Source organism: Sorghum bicolor, chromosome 2 (assembly GCF_000003195.3).
Source record: "Sorghum bicolor cultivar BTx623 chromosome 2, Sorghum_bicolor_NCBIv3, whole genome shotgun sequence".
NCBI classification, from domain to species: Eukaryota; Viridiplantae; Streptophyta; class Magnoliopsida; order Poales; family Poaceae; genus Sorghum; species Sorghum bicolor.
The window spans coordinates 65,116,247-65,134,314 of NC_012871.2; the positions used below are offsets into that span (position 1 = coordinate 65,116,247).

The following is an 18,068-nucleotide window of genomic DNA, read 5'->3' on the forward strand; positions in this document are numbered from 1 at the left end:
ATCCATGTCGAGTTGAAAACACTTGGGTGGTGGTTCTACTCTACAAATAACCTAATTAATTAGCCTACTGAGTTGTAAATGTCTCGATGTTTGTCTTGTATAAAAAGAAGTTTTCTTGATATCTGATGGAATGTTTGATCCTTATAAAAAAAAGGTTAAACCTCACCATCAAGATTTATATCACAGTTTTTTGAAACGAATATTTATGTCACAATTTGAAATAGTCGGCGTCAGATGCTGACGGGCTGGCCAAAAAGGCTAAACAATGTTCCTGACGCGGATGAGAACTTGGTACGTCCTTCCAAAAGCTGAGAGTACGCACGCCCACGGCCGCGCCATAGCCCTTGATATTTTGCAAGGCTTAATTTGCAGTCATTCATCACCTGTAGGCTTAATTTACACAAGCCAAGCATTAGCACACCGTACCATAGTTGACTCGGCACTTTCTTTTCTTTTTATACACGCATGCATATCCACCCTCTATGTACACAGAGACTTTGAAGAGATAAGAGTGGTAGATTTTTCATCTGTCAATGATGAAGTCATCACAAGTTATATTTATCACTGAAAGAATAGCTAGCCGGAGAATAATAGTGTATGCGATCACCATTGTTGAGTCTAGAGACTCGAACACGTACGGAAGGCTAGGTCTAATTACAAGGAAAAATGCTTCTAACAATTTTTTATCCTATACAGCAAGTTTTTTTTTTTTTGTAAAACAAATTTTTAATGTCTCCTTTAGAGACAGAAGAATTCAAGCAGTCAGCTAATGCTATTACATCCTATTATCCTAGGTAACAATTATTTGTTCGAGATGTTTTTATTTTCTTTTGAGTTTTGGGCAGTTAGATGAGATCTGATGCCAGTTTTGGATCAGATGATGAGGGATCTACTAGTATCGTTGGCATCGGTATTTGATTTCAATTTGGTATGGCCAATGGCCTGCTGTTTCGCTTTCTTCCTTCGTCTTCAATCACGATCGATGCGGTACGGTTTAAGCTATCGCTGTCATATATGATGCTACACCTACACGGGGCCACACGGGTTTGATGCAAGTCGCCCAGCTGCTACTACTATACTATACTATACTCAGTTTTTACTTTAATTACATCAGAAATCCGTGTGCTCATAGCCTCATATGTGCATCGCTCTCCACTGAAGTGAGTACTGAACTAACCAAGTTGTTGCCGTCCTCGAATCCAGTAACTTAATCCATACACCATCTATCCAGTGGCTCGATCGTCTCGATCGCCTTGTAAATCACTCGATCTACAATGATTCATGGTATTATGATAACACACCAGAAGATCTGTTGGCCATGCATGATTCTAGCTACCATGCCCACGGCCCCTCTATATCCATCGATCCGGCCACTAATTAATCCTTGCTCTGTAGTAGTACTTGGTTTAATTAGAGTTGAGCTGACACCATCACCATGCATCTTCCTCCTCGATCCGGCCGGCACGCATACCGCGTCACCCTCCACTATGGAACGTCACCTTACCTCACCATCATCACCGAATCGCTGCTCGATCGGCAGCATCGGTTCGTTGTCTTGGTGGAGTCTAGTAGGTCTAAGCCCATACACATGCGCTGCACTTCCCTATCCCACAGGAAAAAGATGACAAGAACCTTACTACCTTACCTTTCCCATCCATGAAAGCTGTATATATGTATTCTCTTCTCTCCACTTCTCTCCAATGAATGATTAGTAGAACTCCTACCAGCTCCACCTTCACTAAGGCCTTGTTTAGTTCCCAAAAAATTTTGCAAAATTTTTCAGATTCCCCATCACATCGAATCTTTAGATGCATGCATGAAGTATTAAATATAGACGAAAATAAAAACTAATTATATAGTTTGGTCGGAATTGATGAGATGAATCTTTTGAACCTAGTTAGTCCATGATTAGACAATATTTGTCACAAACAAACGAAAGTGCTACAGTACCTGTTTTGCAAAATTTTTTGGAACTAAACAAGGCCTAACACATGTATTGTTTATACACTATATTTACACATAAACTATATATACACACTGTTCACTGGAGCTCTTTTCCTCCTCTCACCTTCTCTCCCTGAGCAATAATGTTCATGGCTCCGGCTACCGTGGAGCAATAATGTAGGACGGAGCCGGAGCATCTAGGATCCCTATCAAAGGGGGCCTAAATAAACAAGCAAGAAACAAACCATCAACAACAACATTCCATCTAACCAGCTTTAGATGCTCCAGAAAACACTTGAAATTGCCGTGTCCATATCTACACTACACATGAACGTTTCGTGTTTGAATATAATCATCTCACAGACGAGAACAAATGCATGCGTTCTTATATTATATATAGTTCTATATATATATATATATATATATATATATATGATATCCCCGTGTAGTTAGAGAAGAATGTTACAGCAAAAGCAATGGTGGTTGAGACGAGAGTGCTGTCAGAGAAGAGAACAGTGGCGGGGGCGGCGCAACCTTTTTCGTCGGCTTTTGATCGAGGTGTGGTGTGGTGGGGTGCTGCACGCCTGTACCTCCAACTCCAAGTACGATACGAACACGGCTACGGACGCTGGTGCAAGGGGACACGTCAGGCAAGTTCGGTGCCGGCCGGAGGATCGAGTACAAGGCCCCGGCCGGGCCCGGCGGCGACAGCGACAGGCACTCACCGTCGCCGGGCGTCGTCGCCGCCACGCCCTCCTCGCGGGGGCTTCGGGGAGAGCACCCAGTGCTGGCCGTGCGGCCGGACGGTGAGCCCCTTGACCCTGGCGAACAGCGTGACGGCGCGGCGCACGCCGCGGTCGTCGGCGGACGTGAAGTAGTCGTGGCCGAACATGACGCCGCCGGGGCGGAGCACGGCCCACGCCAGGTTGATGTCCGCCCACGCCGAGTGGAAGTCGTGCCCGGCGTCCACCTCGATGAGGTCCGCGTACACGCCCCACTCGCACAGCGCGCGCAGCGCGGACGCCGTCGAGAAGGGCAGCGGCAGCACGCGCGGCCTGGTGACGGCGTCGTCGTCGTCGTCGTCGGCCGCGGCCGCCGCCACGACGTTGGACATGAACTGCGGCAGCAGCAGCGCGTCCCCGTGCCGCTGCGGGGGCACGTCGCGGCGGAACCGGTCCCGGAACGCCGGCCACCCGCGGAAGTCGTCGACGCAGAGGATGGCCGGGGACAGGGACAGGTTCCTGGACACGGCCGCCATGTGCAGCGCCGACGCGCCCAGGAACGCGCCCAGCTCCACGATCACCTCCGGCCGCACCGCCTCGATGAGCTCCTTGAACACGGCCCCCGTAGACCCCCACCCGCGCGGGCGCGCCGCCGCCGGGTGCAGCAGAGCCGCCGTGTGGTTTGGAGGGAACCCCGCGTAGGGGCTCTCGCCGTCGAAGAGCTTGTCGAGCAGAGTCCGCACGACGGCGTCGCTCGGCACCGGCTCCCCGCACTCCTCCTTGAACCGGAACAGGTCGTGCGGAGGCGACCGCGGCGGGTAGCTCGAGCTCGAGCTCGAGCTCGACACGGCCGCCGCGCCGGCGGTTCCGTTCGACGCCGCCGCCGGGGAGGCGTCGGTGAGGTGCGCGGCGTGCGGCCGTATGATCGTCGTCTGGGACGGTCTTGGGGACGGCCGGGTGGACGACGACAGGAGGCCCAGCGAGTAGCCCACGGCGAAGACGATCAGGAAGGAGGCGAGCCGCGCGAGGTGCGGCCGGAGCCTGGCCGGCGCGGCGGAAGCAGACGACGGCCCCGGCGCCGGTGGACGTGGCTTCATGGTCACGGACTCAGGGGTCACGCCACAAAGAGTCTCCTTTGTCTCCGTTTTGCGGCTGTCTTCTCGAGTCTTGACAGGCAGAGACACCTTACCTTATCGCTCTCCTTTATTCCTTGGTTTAGCTAGATTTTTATCCAAGGATTAGGCTTTTGGATTCTGCGTTATATTTATAGGTAGGGAGAGCTGTAGCTAGCACCGGTTGTTAGCTCGTTTAGTTTGATATATTCATATTCCCCCTCCTTGGTTGGAGCGAAGATAGTATTAAAAAAAAGAGGAAACCATCGTATAAAAAATATGATCTTTTTTTAGATTCCTAGAGAATAGAGACCTTTTTTCATGTTAAGAGATAAGATTGGAAAAGAGAAAAATTGAGATGTTGGTGAGGGGTGATTGTTCCGGTTGGTGCGTTTTGGGTGGCGAATCTGATGGCAGTTAGGAGCAGGACTTTGGAAGAAATAATAACAGGGGTTTAGGTATATCAGGAAGCACGGGGAATTCTCACGTGTGCAAAGTACTCCTACATGAAAAGCGAGCGTCAGAGGTATGTGATGCAGGCAAGATCTTCACATGTCAGTGCAGTGCGTGCGGCGTCGTCCCTGCCACGGACATGTGGAGCATGTTCCTCAACCACGCGACAGGGAATACTGTGTGATGCTTGCTCTGGCCTTCTGGGAGCTGTGTGTTCTGACTTTTGACCGAGTGAAGCTGGTCTCCACTCTCCAGTCTTGTGGACGGTAGTACCCAGCTAGCTACCCAACTCTGAACTCTGAAGTTTGGACATGAAAAATCGATGAAAACGATCAGCTGGTGCGGGTGTTCAGTCCAGGTCTCGTCTTTGAAATCGATCCGCGGTACATTTCCGACCAAGTCTCACCCCTCACACACAGGCCACCGTCCATATTCCCTTGAAGAGCCGGGCACACAAAATTACACTCGTGAGCACAGGCAGGCAAAACCTTCCAACACGCCTGTTTTCTAGACGGACAAAGAAAGTGTCCCATGGGTCGCGGCCGCAAGATTCGATGTGATGGAGAATCTTGTAAAGCTTTGGATTTTTAGGTGTATCTAAACAAGGCCTCAACCTGCCTTAGATTCTCAACAACCGCGACCGCGACCGCGACGCCACGGCCATTTCCAATCCACCGGCACGGCTCAAGCGCGGCCTCTAGCGGTCAAATCTGTCGCTTTCAGGTGCGATGAGCGACGCAGAAATCGTTGCAGGTGTTGACGATCCAGTCAGTACTCATCATGAGTAGTAGTCGCTGCTTCGGCTGGTGCAACGGAGCTGTCAGGTGAAGTTCGCGCGCGCACCTGCAAGCACGGCGAGCTAGAGTGGTCGGTCGCCCGTCTGGGCGGCCGATGGGCAGCGGATCAATGAAGCGGCCGGACCGCTGATTTGCCGGGGTTGGGTTGGGTCGTCTCGTCGGGTGCCTGGCGCTGGAAGAATCAGATCAGATGGACGCCCGCCTACCCGTTCTAGGTGGGTGTCACGATACCGATCACCACATCTCGAGTACAAGAATGAATTCGCCCGACCTCGCGGGAACGAGCAAAACTAGCGGATGGGTCTTTGTTTAGTTCTCAAAAAAATTTACAAAAAAATTGAAATTTTCTGTCATATCAAATCTTACGACGTATGTATGGAGCATTAAACATAGATAATAATAATAATAACTAATTGTACAGTTTGTCTGTAATTTGCGAGATAAATTTTATAAATCTAATTAATCCATAATTATATAATATCTATCAAATACAAACGAAATTGCTACAATGTTTATTTTGTATTTTTTCTAAAAATTAAACAAGGCCCAAGCGTTTTTTTTGTTTTGATAAATTTACCAAGACAATCATCCGCTTCTACTTTCTTCTGACTCTGTCTCTAGCCTAAAAAGACGTTGCATTTGTACTCCTCTCCATAACGTGAGGGGCCTTCCTACTCACTTTGTCTAGTGTGGGCCTTCATAACGCGAGTTAGGCCTTCGAGCTCTCTTGGGCCTCCTTTTGGGCTAGATTGACTCGCCTTATTCTGGTTCATCAGTTACGGCTTCTTTCTACTCCTCTTCATCTGTTTTAAATATGTTTAAAAATATTTAAATTTTCAAAATAATTTAAAAGTATTCCAAAAAAATAATAATATCTTTAAAATTTATTAAAAATGGTTAAAAATATTATTATAAAATAAAAAAATGTGTTGAAAATATTTTTAGATTGATAGTTTAAAAATAAAGGATTTTATAATACTTTTGAGAAACGTTAAATATTTCAAGCGGATTTAAATAAAATTATTAAATTAAATTTATGTATAAATTTTGAGAGTTTTTGACTCGGAATAGTTTAAAATTAATCTCTAGAAGTTGTGAAAACCCTGTTCTAATTAGGAAAAAAAAAGTGTTTTCCTTTTCCTTCTCATCTTTCTCTGCGTTTTGACCAATATTTTAAATAGTGGGCTAAGGTCTTTACCGGTATTTCTCTAAAATAGTTAATAGTAGAGCTAAGTCGGGCTATTGTGAGATATAACGGCTAAACTATACATCAACACAAATAGTAGTACCTTGACTTAAAAGGCTATAGCGGAAGATTAAAAACTGTGGTTTTGACCTGCCTCTTGTTTACGGCCTGAAAGGCCCAACCCCTTGGGCTCTTTCCGCCTCGCAGTGGCCCACTCCAGCTCCGTCACCTGGCCCGCTCCGGCCTCCCGCACCAGCATCTTTTCTCCATTGTTTGCTAAAAAAAAAGATCTTCTCCATTGTTCCCTGACCGAGCGGGCCCACTGGCCCTGTTCTTCTCCATCCCATCCGCGATCAGCAGTAAAGCCGGACTATGAACTCGACCGTGCGTCCAAGCTGTTTCTTTCCCGTTTCTAACTCGGAATCTTGATTAAAATTTAACCTTGCATCCCTTTGACCAATTAGAATGTATCTTAACACATCTTTCGCACACATGTTAGTCTTAAGCTTGTATTATCTTCACAAATCACCAAAAAAAATTGTGATCAAGGGCACTTGATCCTTATAGATGTGTCGTTTTTGAGGTTGACCTCAAACAGTACTGCAAGATTGATCCAAGGTCTCAAGTCTGATACCCAAACTTATTACGAATAAACCTGGAATTGCTGCTAGTAGAATGCATCACAATGCCACCGGCATTGCCCCGTAAGGCCAAGGAGGGAGAAGAAACAGTGATTGGCAACCGATCGAGATAACTACGACAAGAACCACACAGCTTCTTCTGACTAGCGCCCAGCCGCCCACCGGCCCGGACACAACTCCATTCTTTGTCCCCTGTCATGGTAGCTGTGGCAGTGGGGAAGCAGAGAACCCAAACGCGGTAAAAGATGGTGGCATAGGTTGATTGGCTTTGGACGATGCAGAATCAGTGAGCAATGGCTACAGAAACGGTGGATTGAGATGGAGGTGGTGACGGGGAATGGTACAGGAGCTGTGCAGACTGCGTAGCGAAGGAGCAGTAAAGAAGATAACAGCGATAACTTTTTTTTTTTTTTTTTTTGCTGTAGAGCCTAAGCCTAGTTAATTTTTTTTTTGCTGTAGAGCCTAAGCCTAGTTAAAAGCCAATCTAGGTCTGCCTTGTTTAGTTCACTCCGAAAACCAAAAACTTTTTAAGATTCTCCGTCACATCGAATCTTGTGACACATGCATGGAGCATTAAATATATATAAAAATAAAAACTAATTGTATAGTTTGTCTGTAAATCGTGAGATAAATCTTTTAAGCCTATTTACTATATGATTGAACAATATTTGTCAAATAAAAACAAAAATACTGCAATATCGAAATCCAAATTTTTTTCGAATCTAAACAAGCAACGAGAGCTAAAAAAATGGATCCCGCACTGAAAAAATGGCATCACTCTTCTTACCTGCAGTGTCTAACAAATTTGAAACCGGAGCTGCCTAAGTGCATGTATAGGACTCATATACATGCTGACGTCAAAACCTTCTCTCACCGAATAAAAAAAATCTTCTTTAATTGCTAGGCACCGGAGCTTCAACTTGCTCCGCTCCATAATCTTGAGAATTTGGCATCGGCAGCTACACTGTAGGAAGCGATGCCGAAAACAAAAAGACGAGGTTTGAGCGTCACCCTAGGAGTTCCCTGCAGAGGGCCTTAGCAACCACAATACTGCCATATGCCCATAAGGTAGTTATAGGATTAAAATATTTACTATCAGATAGTTGAAGCATTGTGAAACCTTTATATAAAAGAGTCCATAGCAAAAAAGTACTCATAAGCTTATGGATTACCCATAGAAAATAAAACATATTAACCTTCTTCACTCTTCTCCCTCTTTCTTGGTTTTGCACAAGATTGTAAAGAGATTTTTTTTTATCTCTCATGGGCAAGGACAAAGCCAGAAAAAAATTTAGAAGGGGCTGAACAAAAGTGCTACATCGACTTAGCTCTACTATAACCCTTCGCAATAGAAAAAATATATTACCTTGAAATAGTCTTATATTAAAAACATCGATTAACGACGAAATTCACAAAACACATTAAAAAATAAAGGTCTCGGCCCATCATATCTTATAAATTTGTGTCTAAAATTAGAAGAAGAACACTAGGGACTCCACTAGCACAACAGCAATAGGGGGGCTGGAGCCCCCTAGCCCCACCGCTGGCTTCGTCCCTGCTTATGGGACTCACCTTATGGACTAGCTAGTTGTTGGCTGAAACATTATGGAGACAGTAATAGCTATTGTCTACTAATACAAAAGCTGCTTATATAGACTGCTTAGTCTGTGTACATTGTGGTTGCTTTTATGGGATGTTGCCTTTAGAGTCAAGTGGGCCACCTTAGGGTTGGTGTTGGTCGTATCCATAGCATGTATGGTAATAGAGAGAGAGAGAGAGTTTTTCTAAAGTGGAAAGGTAGTCTTGCCATAAGCTAAAATTGAGTTATCACGACAGACTTTCCTATAGAGTGTCGTGGTAAACTTTTATGTGAAATATGTGTTAGTGGATCGGTTCAACATGACATACCTCACTATGGAGTGATACTATGGAATGAATTTGTAACAACATATATACGTCTGGCGTGGCCAAAATAGTTAGAAATAATAAAAATTTAAAAATTGAATACAATTATTTTTTTAAAATATAATTGAACAAGCTAAATAGAAACAAACTATTTGACGCGCGTAGTTGCGCATGCACATTAAACATAAACAAGGCGGTTGGAATAACAATCTTTTGAGGGCATATTTGAATGGGAGAGTGGCGAGCTTTTCTTATATAGGGATGCATAAAGCTACGTATTATACTACTAGTATTAACTGTTAAAACAGACCAACATATTTGGTATGGTACCCAACGTCCTTGGTTGTTGATTCCGACCGTGTCCACGGTGGCGTGATTCAGCCCTAGAGATGTGCGCAGTAGAGGATGCCTCGCCAAGTACATCAAGTACTCTAGCGAAGGTACACGACGTATAGTATCTTCCTATCCGGCTGTCAATGCAATTTATTTCGCGGTTGATATACTGTATGGTATCCATCCACCCTGAGATTCGACTTTTCCTTTCTAGGTGGCGAAGGACGTTGGTTGTCCGGTTAACCCCCGGCCTAGCGGCCGGTCTCCTAGACCGCACCATCTCGTAATTGTTTGGATGTCTGACTAGAGGTACATGTAGCCGATTCCAGCAAGGTCATTTCAGTTTAAAAATTTCTTAGGATGCCGAAATATGTGTTCTAGGCTACCACTAGTGTAGCCACCAAACTGATGACCATGAAAATAAACTAAACGCGATCCAATGAGATTGGTTCGTACTTGGCTAAACAACCAAACAAACCCATAATGACCGGCAATGACCGGCCTAGGACGGTACGTATTAATAAATCCTAGCCAGAAAATTAGGTAGGCAACCAACCACTATTACATATATGTGAACATGTTTTTCCTTATTTCGATCACCACACACATGCCATCTAAAAGCATCATAGAATACTTAGGCTCTGTTTGGATCCATCTGGCTAATAGCTTAGCTACTTAGATGCTAATAATTAGCTCGAGTGGATCCAAATGGAACTAGTTAATAGATAAAGTAACTATCAGCTAACAAGTACCTAACAACTATCCCTCCCTAGCTATCCCAACACATCGTGGCTATATAGATTGCAAAAATACATGTTTGCCCTTTCATTTGTCTCTATCTCGATCTATGCCCTACAATAACACCTAGAAAAAAAGTATTTTATAAACGAAACCATAAATATATACATCTACCTCTTAGTTAATAACCGATCCAAATAACATCCTACTAATAGGTACCTAGTATTAGCAGTGAACTATTAGCCAGTAACGAGCTATAGCTGTTAGTGGATCTAAACATGCTTAGATGCTTGACATTGGCATCTTTGTGAATTCTCAAAGCTGAGCTTGAGCGCCAATGTTATAAATAAAACCTCATCCTCATGAAGCCAGGATCACCATTTGCCACCTTCAGTCTTCAGCTGTGTCGCGGCTGTACGTGTGAGGAGCTAGCGGAGCGAGAGTAGCGACGACGCTGCTGTAAGCTGCCATGGACAAGCTTACTTCCCCGTCCTCCCCGCGACCCGCCTCGTTCTCCTTTTCCGAGCCGTCATGCACGATTCTCGAACTACCTTCCTGCGAAGTCCCGGAGCAGTGGCTGCTCGATGACGATGTCCTTGTGGGCAAGAACGAGAACGATGGTATTGGCGCCTGCCTGTGGGAGATGCCGGCGGCGGACGGCGGCGTGCTCTCCCCTGACTCTGAGCTCGCCAAGCTGCTCCCGAGCCTCTCAGCGCCGGCTCCGCAGCGCCAGGCGAAGCGGCGGGGCCGGAAGCCAGGGCCGCGGCCGGGGCCGGGCGCCGGGGCAGCCGCCGGTCACGTGGAGTCCGAGCGGCAGCGCCGCGAGAAGCTGAACCGGCGGTTCTGCGACCTCCGCGCCGCCGTGCCCACCGTGTCGCGCATGGACAAGGCCTCCCTCCTCGCGGACGCCGCGCGGTACATTGCCGAGCTCCGCGCCCGCGTGGCGCAGCTCGAGTCCGAGGCGAGGCACGCTGCCGTGGCGAGGTGGGAGGGGATCAGCGCCGACGGCGGCGGCCACGGCGACCAAGCCGCGGCCGTCGTCGACGGTGAGCTGTACGTGCGGGAGGTGGGCCGGGACACGGCCGTTGTGCGCGTGACGAGCGGCGCGAGCCACGCGCCCGCGCTGCTGATGGGTGCGCTCCGGTCGCTGGAGCTGCAGGTACAGCACGCGTGCGTGAGCCGCGCGCACGGCGTCACCACGCAGGATGTTGTCGTCGACGTGCCCCCCGCTGCCACCGCGCTGCAGGACGACGAAGGTCTACGCATGGCGCTGCTCCAGAGGCTGCAGGCCGGCGACTAGCCTCGTTCAAACGACGAATTATCGTGGTTTGTACGGTGCACAAGCGTATAACCTCCAGACTTGCTCGTAGATTAATTCTACTAATAATGCTATTGATATTAGGACGTATGGGATCGAGGTATATGCATGCCATGGATAAATCTGAAGCACAGAGAGGAGGCATGGCATGGGGCACCTCAGCTCTACACTTTCTCTTCGTCGCTACAGTAAAAAGATGACCGTGGAGCTTATATATATTTTTAAATCATAAAGTCCATGAATCTAGATGTCGCCGTAAAAATGGATGCATGCTCACTATCACGACTATTCAAAAGTCAAAACATGGCTCTCCTTTGTATCATTTTCTAAGTTCTAAACGCCACCTTCTTCTTTTTTTCACGTTTCAATAACACAGGTGGGGTGATTAGGGTTGAGGGGGTTGCAGTTTTGGTGCTTTGAAGCATTGTCGACAAGGAAAGCAAAGGTTTCTAGTTGGTCAGAAATTTTTGATATTTAATTTGTCAACTTAACTATTTAGTTACAGTTGCAAATATACCGCCCTAGAAGAATTAGAAAATTCAAATTTTATATGACAATGATTTTTTTAACAATTTGGCAAAGGCTTACATGCCTTCAAGTTTCAATTCAATTATTTAAGATAGGGAAAACATAAGTTGAAATCACAGGCAGGCCCAAAAAGAATGCACCGGGAGACTATGATAGTAAAGGAAGAACTGCATACAAAGAGTACATCAAGAAAATAAAATAACTCTCCCAAGTACAAGTACAACAATAACAGACGGTAAATGATTGAAAAAAGGTCAGAAATGATTTCATTTTTAGGAAATAGTTCCATAAAAAATAAACCTTTGTTGCCACTTTCATCCATAATATATAGTGGTGTGAGTAGTGATGGTGCTGGTGCCCCTAATGCCTTGGACAATATGCAAGGGTCGATGGAATTAGTGCAGGGCCACAAAATTAGGATTTATTTGATTCAGCTGTGGGCTGTATAAAAATTGTTGTATGCTATGTGTTGTGGAAATGTTGTAAACTATTTGGTTAAAACTACTATGAGACATCCACCTCAATATCTCCCTTGAACAATCATGAAACATCTCTCCATTTTCATTCATTTGGAAAAAACAAAAGTCGAAAGGAATCTAAGGTGTTGTGAAAATTATACTACACAAAAGTAGTTGCTACTAAAAAAGGCAGCTTATGGTTCCATCTGTTTGATTGACGTTCTACTTTTAGACAGTAGACACACTTTTTAAAAGTTGAACTAAACACAACCTTAGACTAGTCACTAGTTAGGAGTATAGAGGGCAGCGACGATAGATCTAACATTGGTAAAGCTATCGATGATAGAGGAGGGAGAGGTTAGGGTATGAGCGACCACCAGGATGAGGAACCCAACAAGATTTGTTCAATGGATTTGAAGAGAAACTATGAGCATATCCATCTTGATCATGAAAGTGTGATTTGTTGACTGAAAAACCAATTGAAATATGACTCTGATCCCCTCAATCACAAAGATATGACATTTCAGGCTTGCACATAAATAAATCAAATGACATTAATTTTCTTCTTTTTTTTGAAGGGAGGAATAATATTTTGTTTGTGAGAATAGTACTGCCTCCATCCTAAAAAGTAAGGAATCCAAGGTTTTTCAAATTAATTAGTGAAAAGATTTTTCACTTACTCTTAATCTCTTATAGTTTGGAACAAAATTAAAATTCTAGAATCATTAATATTTTCATGACAGAACGCCTCTAGCAAGATAAATATGGATGAAAAGATTGAAAAGTGCATACAAGTTACTTTATTCTATTTTAAATTATAAGTTGTTCTGACTTTATAGGTCATAGATAGAAAAGATAAAATGACTTACAAATTAGAATGAATGGAGTATAAAATTAAAAGTGACTAACATTTGTGGGGTCACTGAATCATCCAATCTCTATGGCTATGATGCTGCATAGCAAGCAGCACCTCCTCAGCATCATCTGCATCATTGGGATTGCAACGGCCGATGGACCTAATCATGTTCAAAATCATATAAACCCTATCTGGTATGATTATGAAGTCCAATGGGTGATCATTCATTACAATTTGCATCAACTCTTCCGCAGTAGGTTCCACAACAATGTGAATAAAGCAAGAACACACTTAAAATATCAAATAGAAAAGCTACATGTTATATTAAAAAGTAGAAACAAACCCAAAAGGCACAATTAATGAAAAATATTACAACAATTACAATAGTAATAACACTTTCAACCACGCTACCAACAACTCCACTCAATTGGCCTAAGCAAACAAACTGGCTAATCTATTGAGCTTACCATAGCAACCAAAACTCCCTATCGTCACCTAAGAGACCACACCAATGGCCAAGAATAAAGAAACATCATCTTGCTGGGCAAGCCATAGTTCTAGCTTGCACCATCTTGCAATGTTATTCAGCATAGTGCGTCACTGCTTAGCTTGGATAGCTACTGCAGACCGTTAGGTCTCCGCGCTATCATTGTTACTTGCACCATCTTTTTACACTATTACACACTAAACTAGCCATCATACGGCTAGTTGTCACAGCCTGTTGCAAGCAACCATGACGATTCACATATAACCGCCTCTTGTTGTCGTCAAGTTGCTCCCATTTGCTAAGGGACCAAAACATCCTTGACCTTAAACGAAAGCAACATAAATTTATCAACCTCGTTGAAGACCCCAGCCATAGCAACCTAAAGATTCCAACTTTTGCACCAAAGTCGTCTTGCATTAAGATAGCCATTGCTATGAAGGACTTATGGCTACATCACCATATGCTAACATGGCTCCACACCTTTGTCAACCTCCATATCATCCATTCGCGACCACTCATTGTAAACTTTGGATGCCACCATATTATCACTTCACGACCACTTGTTGTTTTCTTCAAATGCCACACACCACCGCACGCACACATGCTCAAGTATCAGTCATCTTCCTCCACCATTGATGCTCAAATCATTAACTTTGGCTGCAATCTGCCACAACCTGCACACCTTAGCAAAGACACCACCAACAATGAAGATGAGACCACATCTACCAACCAACTTAGGAATAGGCACGTGTGTGTTCCATGGGGATTGAACTCAAAACCATGAGCCTGCCTTACCACCACGCTTACACAATCCATTGTGCCACCATGCTTACACAATCCATTGTGGATGCAATCATGTATACTATTAACTTTCAAGAATCTTGTATGCACTATTTTAGTCTCTAAATAATTTCAAATGAAAAATATTTAAATTGCAAAGCTTTAGATCTAGTGTAGCACTAAAACTTTTCTTTAGGGTGTCTTTCCCTCGAAGGTCATTTTATTTTTTTAAATAAATTTTAAAATTTAAGAACTTCAATCATATTTTTGAGACTGTAAATGACTTTAAATCAAAAGGTCCAGCTATAAAGAGGTAGATCTCCTTGAGCTTTTAAATGAAAAATCTTCAAATATAAATAAGTTATAGACCTTTTCAAGCTCTATAACTTTGATATAAAGTTTGTCTTCATTTAACTTGCTTCGAGAAGGTTATATTTTTTAATGCTGCATCTATTTTAAGAGATGGCTATGTTTTGAACTATCTTTTAAAATGCCTCTATCTCTAGAGCTAGATGGAAAACCAAGCCCCTCCAGAAATACTGAGATTTGTAACATAGAGTATACTATAAAAATATAATTAAGGAAGAATCTAATGATACTTAGTTGGTATCATAATGATTATTATTTTATCATATAAATTTGGTCAAACTTAGAATTGTTTGACTCTCCAAAATTCTTAGAATGACTTATAATTTGGGATGAAGGGATTTGGTGGGACAATGTCGGATCCACCCGCATCGGATCCGGACCCATGCCCTGCCCCACAACCATTCTCCACCACACGCCTTGATCTCCGGGGGGGTGGGGCACCTTGACCGGAGAGAGGGAGGAAGATGGAGATATTCTTGCTGCAGCCACCATCCTTTTACTAGGTGCTAGTGGTGACAGGGTTGAGAACACAAGATGGGGAGAAGCTTGGTGGTGATGATTGAGGGTGTCAGGGTTCACAACACAATAAGTGACACGAGGCTTAGGATATTGTTAGTAATTTTGCCAAGAATACACTAGAGAGGAATAAAAATTAGAGTTCTTGTATTGTGTAACAGCAGATCTGTTCATGACAAGCTAGAGAAGACCAACAATAAAAAGAATCAATTAATCATCTCTCTTTGATTGTAATCTTGCTGAATATATTTGGATCATGATTGCTTTTGTCTGGAAGTACTTGTCGTCCAACTTCTTTTGAACAGTTTTGGACTTGGGATATTCATTTCATCCAATGCGATAAACAATTACACACCACTACTTTAGCTTGGAAGCCATTTGCTGGGAAATCTGAAAAGCCAGGGAAAACCATTTTTTCAAAAATAAGAGGATGGAATCTCAAACTAAGATGATGTCACGGGTGTTGGCACCAAAGGTAGCAAGACCCCCGCTACGAAGCTCGTAGCCTGGATCAGTAATGGCGCGTCATTTATCCCCTAAGCACCCAATCATATTGTGATGAGGGGGGTTAGATTGACAGAGAAAGAGGGAGATCAAGGAAATTGGTTGTTATTGCTTAATTCAAATGAGGACTGTGTACATGGATTATATAGGCACCATCTGGTCACATAAACTCCATAAATTCCCTAAATCATGCCTTCCCTGCATGCTGATGATCCGCATATGCTGCTCCTTGAATATTGCTGCTGCGCTGGCACCATCTCGGCACATGACAGATGGTATGCTGAATGTGTGCCTCTCTATCTTAGTGACTTAGTGTGCATGCAGGAGAACAAGGAGAACCAACTTTAATTTAGCTGATGCTGGGGCAGAAACACTTTCAGAACGTGGCGCTGCATTTCCATCAACATGCGAAGCAGGACCTGAAATATTCAAGGCTAAAGAAGATTCACGATGGGGCGGTGGTGTAAGAAGTACAAAAACATTAAAATGTCTGTTGGTTGGAGGAGCTCGAATTGGATGCTATGCAAGCATGGCATGCATGCTAATGCCTGTACTTGGTTAGTTTGAGGTCAGTTAAGGCCTTGTTTAGTTCGCAAAAATTTTCAAGATTTCCCGTCACATCGAATTTTTAGTCGCATGTATGGAGCTTTAAATATAGATGAAAATAAAAACTAATTGCAAAGTTTACCTGTAATTTGTGAGATGAATCTTTTGAGCATAGTTACTCCATGATTGGACAATGTTTGTCAAATAAAAACGAAAGTGCTAAGTAGTCAAAAACCCAAATTTTTGCCAACTAAACAAGGCTTGGTCGTTTAGATTAGTTTGTGTACAGAACTAAAAAGTTGTAAGAGTTTAGGAGTGTTTTGGGAGGAAATAGGGGAAGAAGCAGTGCAGATACCCCTCGGTGTTTTTCGTTTGTTTCTAGCTTCTACGATAGTAGTAGCAATACTCGAATCCAAATGCTGGTAATTTTGTTGCTTTCAATGATGAATTTGGGCTCGCGCTTGCCCACGGTAGCTATAAAAAGGGTGTTTTCTCATGGAACACAACATTTAACTAATAAGTGAACATTCAAACTCTCATCTTACTTGATTAATTGAATTCCTAACCTGAACTTTTAAGCTTTCACTAAATGATTCATATATACTTTCAACCCAAACATCACTACTAAAAAACAACTATAGAGTCCCCAAAGTGTTATCCACAGGCGCACAATGGATACATCAGTGAGTATCCCTACCATCTCTTGTGACCAACCAGCTTGAATGCCTTCCCTACCATATCTCTTGTGTCGCCTTCGTAGTGCTGGTTCTATGCACTACACTAGCACGGATGTGAGTTTATGAGCTACAGAGCTAGGACGCATGAATGAGATTTTTTTAAGAGACTTATTTTATTGATTACTTATAAATGAGATTTGGGTAACCATGTTTTTTTAACAACAAAAGGGGAACCTGCATAAGCCACATCGCCGAGTGTGACACGTGTTTTGTCAACTGTGCTAACTCTACGCAATAGTGCACTTTTGTTTTTCCCTTTTTCTTTTAATAAGAATCATGATAAAATTATTGTCATCCTTTCAAAAAAAATTATCTTCCCTCTTGGCAGTCAGGAACTTCCAAACTTCATCACGGCGAAGAAGCCCTACTAGACTCCAAGACCTCTCTACAAAGCGAAGAAGCCCTACTAGACTCCAAGACCTCTCTACAAATAACGGAAAGAAATCTATCCGACTCGATTTTACCGTTTATAACACACACTAGATTCACCTGCTTTGGCAAGTGTCAAAGACACTTGGCAAAGCCCAAAAAACACTCGGCAAAATTTTGTCAAGTGGCACACTCAGCAAAGATCACTCGGAAAAAAAATAGTAAATACAACTTTGTCAAGTGCCGCGGTTGGCCCTTGGCACACAAAAAAAAGTGTCATCACGGCTTCAACCCCATTGATGGCTGGTTTGCCGAGTGTCATTGATAACACTTGGTAAATATATATTTGGTCACTTTGCTAAGTGCCACTTGGAACATAAATAATAGAAGCAATATTCTACTATATGTTTTTTATATATGGAACAGGAGGGGTTTTACCCCCTAATATTCTACTATATAGTTGTGCATTGTAAAATGTCAAATTAACTAATACTATAGAAATTATGACCAAATTCTTGACCAGTGAATGATGATTCACTATCACTGTCTGGAACCATGTAGTGGTCAATGACGGAGAGTTTGCGCAAGAGGCAAATGCAAATTGCGAAAGAAATAGCAATTTTATGGCGGTACCCTGGTACCCCGTAAACCAAAGAAAATGACGTGCAAACTCAAACGAAGAAAAACGTGTGACGTTTACTTGATGGTTGGTCGATAAGAAAACATTCGTTAGTGGTTTTGAACTCTCCGGAAAATTCAGTTTCCTGAT

At 43.6% G+C, this 18,068-nt stretch overlaps 2 protein-coding genes across 2 annotated transcripts; one reads left to right on the forward strand and one right to left on the reverse strand.

Annotated features, from left to right (window-relative positions):
• Positions 2,192-4,048, reverse strand: LOC8059017. The gene is made up of 2 exons (XM_021452487.1): positions 2,670-4,048; positions 2,192-2,572 (listed from the first exon to the last, which is right to left on the reverse strand). The coding sequence occupies exons 1-2, from the start codon at positions 3,761-3,763 to the stop codon at positions 2,407-2,409; spliced, it is 1,260 nt and encodes a 419-aa protein (XP_021308162.1). The 5' UTR covers positions 3,764-4,048; the 3' UTR covers positions 2,192-2,406.
• LOC8054858 (transcription factor MYC2) lies at positions 10,110-11,609 on the forward strand. Its single transcript, XM_002460492.2, has one exon. The coding sequence runs from the start codon at positions 10,301-10,303 to the stop codon at positions 11,129-11,131; it is 831 nt and encodes a 276-aa protein (XP_002460537.1). The 5' UTR covers positions 10,110-10,300; the 3' UTR covers positions 11,132-11,609.

Excerpts from the sequence above, each read along its gene's own strand:
- LOC8059017 (XM_021452487.1), bottom strand. The coding sequence starts at position 3,763 with ATGAAGCCACGTCCACCGGCGCCGGGGCCGTCGTCTGCTTCCGCCGCG. Across the intron at positions 2,573-2,669 it reads GGCGACGACGCCCGGCGACG|CGTCCGTAGCCGTGTTCGTA; the intron begins GTGAGTGCCTGT and ends CCCTTGCACCAG.
- LOC8054858 (XM_002460492.2), top strand. The coding sequence starts at position 10,301 with ATGGACAAGCTTACTTCCCCGTCCTCCCCGCGACCCGCCTCGTTCTCC.